We start from the raw sequence: 8,502 nt of genomic DNA, 5'->3' as shown, positions 1-8,502 counted from the left end.
TTATTTTTTAAACTAAAAATAATAATACATTCAAAGAGAGGAGATTGGAGAGGCTAAAACAACACCTAGATAATGGATGGCTGGTGCCTCTATAAATACATTTCTTATAAATGTTCAGGTCAGGTAACACCAGCCCTGCTGACCAGGCAGAAAAAGAAAGATCAGATAGGCCTAAGCAGTAACTTGTTGGGAGAGAAACAAACAGGGGATCGATGTAGTGCTGTTCCTCTGTTTTCTCACTTTACAGAAGGCCTAATGATTGTGTTCCTTGAACACAGAACAGTGTGAAGATCATAGGTTTATCAATATCATGCAATATTCATTTTCTTTTTCACGGAGTTATTTGTTTGTTCATGAGTGTCAATTTGTGTTTGAGTGTGTGAATACGTGTGTGTGTGTGTGTGTGTGTGTGTGTGTGTGTGTGTGTGAGAGAGAGAGAGAGAGAGAGAGAGAGAGAGAGTTATACATTTATTGTTTTGATAAAAATTGTGGGTCCAAGTTGTACTTTTTTCTAACCCGCCGAAAAGAAGGGAGGGAATGAAGCAGTCACTTCCTGTTGACGTTAGCAACGGCGATCGAAGTATCTACACTGTAGTAAGCCAAAGCTCGAACTCGAAAAGATGGTGGTCGTTGCCAGACCAAAATACTTCACACCCAACGAGGTGTCTGTGCACAACACGACAGATGACCTGTGGGTATCTTTTCTCGGGAAAGTGTACAACTTGACTCCATTGTGTGAAAAGTACAAAGGTTTGATATGGCTTGATTTTACTTGATCTGAAGTTGACGATAAGAATTAGTCTGGCTGATTAACCTCGCTGTTGTTCCGTTTCCCATCTTAATCAAGTTCATCTTCTTGTTTTGAGAACCTAGCTTAAAATGACAGGAAGAATCAAATTGTAGAGGATGGATCAGAGATTAGGTAGGGGCCCGGAAGGCAAAGATTAAAGACCAGCCTTTACTTCGAGAGGCTTTACCAACTTAACCGCTTACTGACACTGGTCTGTCGTGACTGGCTTGTAGCCCTAAATCAACTCGATTCTACACAACTCGGATAGCAGCTAAATATTCTACTTCTGCTGGATTGAGAGCCTCAGACTGCAGCTAGCAGTAGGCTATAATGATGTCTAAACCAAACTCATCCATCAGCATAAGATTATTTTCACAAACTGGTTAGATGTACTTCCTGTTTTACATTTAATTGGAAGAGCGTTCATCCAATGCTAGTCTTCAGGAAGCATTTTAAAGTTTTTGAATTGAAATTAAAGATCCAAGCTAGTAGATCTAGATCTAGATTTGACTTTCCAAATCAAAATTTTAGAAATTCAACGATAGCGGAGATCCTGATCAAAATATATTTTCAATCTAACTATTTCAATGTTTTTTATTTCTATGCAAATACAAATGCAGTCAGTGCGAAAAATGAGTGCAAATGTAATTTTGTAATGTTCGAAAAGATTAGTTTATTTTTTCTTAACAGCGCCTACTTTTTTATGCATTTAGGTGTTTATTTTTACTTACATAGATCTAGATCTAGTCTGAAAGTAGATGAGATTCTATGAATGATTTTTTCAAAACTACCAACTAAAAGTAAAATATAGTACACCATTGTCATGTACAGTGGAACTCGGATTCAACGAGGTCGCCGGCCTGACCTAAAATCTCGTTGAATCTGAGTTTTCGTTATAGCAAACACAATGTTTTGTGTAGATATAATAACAGGCAGTGAGCAAGTTATATATAAAGAGAAGTCACAAGTAGTGCCTGAAATGTCTGCATATTATGAGCTGTGTAAAAAAAAAGACCGATTTTCATTCAAATGCACGCCTGTGTCATCTCAATTGCTTACCAAAAAGTTGTGTTGCAGTGTAGAAGTAGAAGAGCCTAGCATACGGCAACTTTTGATTCCATAGACCTGCGCACAATTCATTATGTAGATCTACGTCAAGACTAGCTTATCATTGTAATAGTGATCAGTTGCCGAGGGAAAAAGAAAGACTGTGACACGTTTGTATCTGTGAGGTTTAACGCCCGAACCTATAGTGCCACCCCATCCCCTCCCCGACACGCGCACACAGTCACACATGGGCCCGCCGCCCATCCAACCCCGACACCCGCCAGAGTAGACACGTGTGTGTGCCAACAACACTTGTGTTGGTATGAAAAAAGGCCACTGATTGGTCGCTTGCAATGGGCTAAGTGAATAATGGTTCACGATGCAGGTGCAATGGATGGTTTCTGGGAATAGATAAAGTTCGTTCTGGGAGAAAAATGAGCGAAGCCACGTCTGCAGGGGCTGTTCACCCTGGAAGCGACCTCGTTGAATCCGAGCTCGCTGATTTAAGTGCTCGTTGAATCCTGGTTATTTTTATTGATTTTAAAGAATTAAAAAACGGGGAATCTATTTCATCTCGTTGAATCCGAGCTTGTTGAATCCGAGTTCCACTGTAGTATGTAGTGCAGCTTTCGACCTGAGGCAGATCAATTGGGAATTAAGTAGATGAGATTGATGTGTTTGTAAAATTGCTGTATGTGTCATGATGCCGTGGAATCAGGCGCTCACCAATTTTGGAGTCTATGGAGCTATTGATATAGTCTCAAAGCCTGTTCTTTTGTTTCGCTTTTGATGAAAAAATATCAATTTGTCTGGGATACAATTCAAGATATTTGCGATTGAAGGAGGTGGGGGTCACCCGGTTTCAGAGGTAATTTTAAATTAGCGAGAAAATGGCCACCAAAGTACCATTGAGTTATATCCTTAGCTTGAGAGTCCATCAAAACTGAAAATTTACATCTTTTATGCCTTAAATCAATGTTTTTCAGAAAAATCCACTCGAAATGGGTTCTTTATACGGAATGAAAGGTGTGGGGCGAAAAAACAAAAATTCAATAAGAATTCCAAAATCTGTGGAAAAATGCCAGTTTCTTGACTTTCATTATTTTGACGAGCGCTTGATTTCACCACGCTGCCTCACGTATATTTCAAATTAACAAAATGGATTTTGCAGGTGAAAAATATTTTTGACAGGCCAGAAGCCAGAAGTATTTTTAAGATTCCTGGGACCAGATTTTGAAGTAGGCCTTAAATGATTAATAGCAAAATATTTTTAATTTCTATCTTTCTCCCCAAATTTTTGTTCTCTTCATATGCTCTGGAAAAGTATTAAAATCCTCTAGGATCGGAACTTCATCATCCTCCTCATTGCCTTTCTCACCCTGGATCAGGGTAGAGGCCACGAACAAACGCTTAATTTCCACTTTTCCCTATACTGAACAAGCCTCTTGATGCTATTCCATATCTCTAGGGACATAGAGTAGGCTTATTTGAATCTTGCATTTGGGCTGACAAAATTAATAGTTTTAAATTTTGCATTCAGTGGTGCAAACTAAGTTAGGAATTAATAAAGTTTTATAGGTTTTCAAATTTGTTGGTGTCTGTTGATACTTCTGCAGATGTCTAGTTTACTCTTTTTAATTGCAGTCAGATGTGACATCATATCTTATCAAAACTGAATTGGAACTGTAGCCTTTATATGTGGCACATGTTCTGGCCCTAATTTTTGTGGGCAACACAAGTGCAGTGTTAATGTTAGCATCATCTTATCAAAATCTGAGTTGGAATTGTAGTATTCATGTACTGGAGGTAAAGAAATATTATGAACAGTACATATCAAATTCCGAAGATGTAGTTTATAGCCTTATTTTAAGAGCAACATTTTATTATTTTGAAACTAATCATGGTAAGTTGGATCAAACCTATCAAAGATTGTATTAATTTTGTCATAATTTTACTTTTCAGCAAATTCATGTCCATTTGTTCTCTAACAGGAGATGTGTTACTCAAACCAATAATACAGTCTGCTGGGAAAGATATTTCTCACTGGTTCAATCCAAAAACCAAAGATGTAAGTAAACACATTTGAGTTTCTCATGAGCACAACATCATTGTGAGGGTTTGTGGAGTTTCTTAGGTGGTGTGGCTAATTGCACATAAAAGAATTTCTTTTTGTTTTAATTGTAATGGATAGTAATAAGCATACTCATGGTCAAGGATGGAAAAGCTTGTTTAAGCAACCACAAAAGATGTGTTATTTCTTTTTCTTATTATAGATTTATTTAACAGGGAAGGGGAAAATGTATTTTAAAAATAATAATAAAAAAGTTTGAAAGTTTTTAAAATAGCAGATAATTATCACAATTGTTTTGTTTTTTTCATTTTTTCCCTGTCTTTTTGTCTTTTGAGGTGACAAGAATCACTTTTGTTCAAAGGTTGAAAGGTTTGAGGCAGTTTATGGTCCCTTAGACAAGGTGAAAAATTTTCTCTTCTTTTATAATGCTTTCCTCAGCATTAGGCTATATATACAGTGGGCCCGACTTATAACAGTCTTGGTTATAATCAGGATTTTCGCTATAGCAGGCAGATAAATCCTTGAGTCTATTTTTTTAAATCCATAGTGAGAAAGTTCTTTTATAGCTGGCATTCACCTCGGCTATAACAGCTGTCCAACCATCAAAAAAATCATAAAACAAAAGGACAAGAAACCACAGTAAGCGCCCTCACTCTGGATATTAGTTGATTATAAGTGAAGAAAAACAAGGCATGGATATGTAGACCCAGAGCAATCTGCTTAGAGCGCCTGAACAACTGAGTGATGGGGGAAAAAATCAGGATAATGTAGCTTTTTTTGAGAGCATCCGAGCAAAAGAAATGAATAGAGAACCATGATTGCTGAAGTGTCGCTGATCTGACACTTGATGAATGAATATAAGTATTATAAGTGAATATGATTTTTTTCTCCCTTGTTTCCCCAGATCCGAACCCATACTGACCCCCAGACCAACTGCATCATCCCTTACTGCCCCAATGGCAGGTTTGTCCACATTGCCCCTCCATACCCAGACTCAAACTGGGCCAACGACTTTGGCCGGCCATGGTGGAAAGATGAGGCTTACCTTGTTGGCATCTTGTCACAGAAAACTCGCCTCATCAAAATCATCAATACTTTGACCTCCCAGGATCAGGTCATAGAGGTAAATGAGTCACCAACATTCAGGACATCCATTTATTAATGTACCGTATAGTGATTTTTATTATAATTATTATAGTGACCACAGCTTCTTCAGTTTTGGATAAAAATTCTTTCGAAATATTTCAATGGTGGCTGGGTTTCACAGACTGCGTCATCTTTGGCTTTAAGTTTAGCTGCCGTTGTGATTCAAAAGTGTGCTATTGTAAGAACAGGGAATCTATGAGCTTTTCCCCCCGTCTTATTTGAGAAGACTTAGACCAGAGTGCTTGTCAACCATTTTATAGCCAACGCCCACTTTTGCCACCTGGTTTAAATAAGAGGCTGAAATGTGTGTACCACCTGCCTAAATGTATTTTCACCTGGGGCATTTAATAATACCTGTCACTATGCGGGTCATCTCCACCAGAATTGCCAAATGACAGGTTTGCAAACGCTGGACTACCCTTGATGTCATCTACCTCAAGATATCAGTGTCTGATGCTGCTGTGGTTAGGCCCTTCAGTTTTGCTCACAAAAGACATGGGGAAGCCTATCTTATCGAGTATCTCTCCCGTTCTGCTGGGATACTGTTTCCCTCTCAGTTCAAGGTTGACGCTCACAGGGAGAATGGAAGCAGTCCAATTTCTACCAACAACTGATCACAATTTTGTCAGTAGGGGCTTGAAACATTAATATAATACCAAATCCATCCTGGGGTAAAGGGTCATGGGAAAATGTTTTAAACAGTCTTACTGGATCGATAACAACAACATAACAACTGGATTGATGATAATAACAATAACAACAAAATTTATCTCTGACCATGCCTACAGGAACCAGAGATGAACAGGGCATTTTTACATGAAAGACAAATACTTTACCCTCATCCCACTGCGCCCCCCCCCCCCCTTTTCCCCACACCCACCCCCCAATCCTGTGGTCACAATCAGATCATAACCAAATATCTCCGTATGCCTCAGGTTTGTTCAGAAGAGGTGATGACAGAGATCCGAGAACGCTACCTCAAGTACAACGCACACGCTGCCAGCTACACCTGGAAGTACGATGGGAAAAATCTGGACATGGACAAGACGCTTCAAGAGAACGGCATCAATGATGAGGATGAGGAGTTCTACCAGCTGAGCATGAATGATGACACCTACCTACAGCCTATTCACCTGTACTTCAATGACGATTTAACTGAGGCATAAATATAATGCATTTGTTAGCCAAAAACTGAATGAATAACTGATAACACATGCAAATATATTCTGCGCTCTTTTTTTTTTTTATGTGAGAGTCTGCAATATATTCAGGCTTTTAATCAGTACTTAAGGTATTTGCCCAAGTGACATTGCTTACCTTGAGGAGGAGATTCATTTGGAGATGGTGATCTTTGTATTGGAGTAGTACTGATGTGTGTGTTTGTGCGAGTGTGTGCATGTGTATGTGTGTGCGCACAGAAGTGAGAGCTTGATATCGAAATGGAATGGCAGTTGAAAGAATGCAATTGAGAATGCCTGTACATAGATTCCTTGCTCTTGTTTGCAGCAAATGAAATGTTCCAATTCCTGCTCTGACAATACTGAGAACAAATGTTTTAATTTTTAACCTTAGCAAAAATCTAATAAAGTATTGGCCCATCAAAATTACTTTTCTTTAACATTGAGGAAGAGACGGTTGGTGGAAAACTTCAACAAAAATCTATCTTTTCTTTATTTGTAATCACACAGTATTGCTATTGATAATTGAGTAAATCTTCTAGTTTCAACTCCTTTTTGGCTACATACAAACAGTGCCCTCATCAGTAATTCAACAAAGTCATAGGACGTACTGATGAACCTGCTGGACGGAATCAGATGTTATTTATTTGTATTTCACACCTTTTTCCCTGAAGAAAGTATTCTTTTATTACTGTCACTGTCAGTCCCACAGAATTATTAGTACGTGATTGATTTTGGTAAATTCCCAGAAATTTGATAACTTCATCTTGAAATTCCAACATAACTTTGAGCAATGTTGTGCACTTCAACATGCAAAAGAAATAAAACTGTTTGAGATGCTGAATAACATTCTGTGGCAGAATTAATTTCTTTCATTATTGTTTATCATCATTGTTGGAGTCATTCTGTAAAGTAACCTTCAGTGTCTGTGCTCTACGAGTTGAAAAATACAGTGTTTTTCCTTCTAAAATCACATCACATCACCATCCCACCCCAACCCTTTAGTATGGTTAGAAAGCTTGGGGGGGGGTTCTACATCTGGACATTTAAAAGAGCCTTATTTTGTGAAACAAAGCAAATAAAAATAGTTGCCCCTCTTGAATCAAGTTCTCTCAGATCAATGATTCCATCATGATCGGTCAACCACATAAACAGCGGAGAAAGGGTTAGCAGAATGTTCTTAAATACAGGCATAGAAAAATACACGAATGTACTAGGTACCACAAACTGAAATTTCAAAGTCCTCTGATTTCATAGTTAACTGCACCATTTTATAGAATTTATCATTCTGAGCATTTTGATACCACGTTTATACATATAGCTTCATTTTTAACAAAGTTATGAACGTCTGAAGTTGCAGAAAAATGTTACAGTTTTTTAATTGCGAAATGTCTACACTTTGAGATGTCACAACATTCTTAAATTTGAATGGACATTCACAAAAACTTGTAGACACACACCAATGCACATAGAGAACAAGCTCAATTTTTTCAGGGCTATCATATAACCAGAAGATGGAAATTTATAGACGTAAACATGGCTTTTTGACCAAAACGGCAAGAAATACAAGGGGAGGTTAAAATCACCACTCGCGACCACCGGCTTATCGGCTGCGCGCCGGGCCGCGCTGAAGGGAAGGAGAGAGAATTTATACGAAACCGGGGCGATGGTGCCCTGCTTGCGAGCCGACGGGGAGCGTCCGGTGTTTATTTGCGTATACTATAATGGCTGTGTTATTTTTGAAGAGGAATGAATGGGCTTTCTGCCGATATATTTCCGTAGTCAGTCCGATCACTGGTTCCATAAAAAAACAGCACTGAAAGTTTTCACACGAAAATCTCTTCAATTAATTCTTTAAGGACAGTCTTTAGAAATATATCACCGGAAAGAGCGTCTTCTCATCTTGAAATATCAACGAATCAGATTGCAGTATTTAATACCATACGCTCCCCGTTCCTGTTCAACAGAGGTCACTCAAAAAATCAATACACAAAACGCGCTGCCGTGACAGTGAAAACCTCGATAGTGTCTTTTATCTCGCAAGAGTTTACTTTCATAAGAATCGTTGATTCAAATAAATAATACTACTAAAAAGAGGAAAAGCTCCTCTTTCTTCTGATATATCAAGTGTCTGTGAGTATGGATGTTCACACGGTGTTTTAGGAGGGTAAAAATATGGGTTTTGGTCTCCGTGACAGTGTGCCACGGGGGCGCACGGCCAGTTTGCGGTACCTAAATGTCCACACACAAAAAATAAAACTACTCAATGC

At 38.5% G+C, this 8,502-nt stretch overlaps 1 protein-coding gene across 1 annotated transcript; it reads left to right on the top strand.

Moving 5' to 3' along the window:
• The first annotated feature begins 545 nt into the window (after positions 1-545).
• On the top strand, positions 546-7,081 carry LOC101859278 (cytochrome b5 domain-containing protein 1). The gene is made up of 4 exons (XM_005109813.3): positions 546-750; positions 3,829-3,905; positions 4,813-5,031; positions 5,990-7,081. The coding sequence occupies exons 1-4, from the start codon at positions 621-623 to the stop codon at positions 6,218-6,220; spliced, it is 657 nt and encodes a 218-aa protein (XP_005109870.1). The 5' UTR covers positions 546-620; the 3' UTR covers positions 6,221-7,081.
• Positions 7,082-8,502: the final 1,421 nt, after the last annotated feature.

Source organism: Aplysia californica, unplaced genomic scaffold (assembly GCF_000002075.1).
Source record: "Aplysia californica isolate F4 #8 unplaced genomic scaffold, AplCal3.0 scaffold00818, whole genome shotgun sequence".
Classification (NCBI taxonomy): Eukaryota; Metazoa; Mollusca; class Gastropoda; order Aplysiida; family Aplysiidae; genus Aplysia; species Aplysia californica.
This window is presented reverse-complemented; position numbering and strand designations above follow the sequence as displayed.

Excerpts from the sequence above, each read along its gene's own strand:
- LOC101859278 (XM_005109813.3), top strand. The coding sequence starts at position 621 with ATGGTGGTCGTTGCCAGACCAAAATACTTCACACCCAACGAGGTGTCT. Across the intron at positions 751-3,828 it reads ATTGTGTGAAAAGTACAAAG|GAGATGTGTTACTCAAACCA; the intron begins GTTTGATATGGC and ends GTTCTCTAACAG. Across the intron at positions 3,906-4,812 it reads TCAATCCAAAAACCAAAGAT|ATCCGAACCCATACTGACCC; the intron begins GTAAGTAAACAC and ends TTGTTTCCCCAG.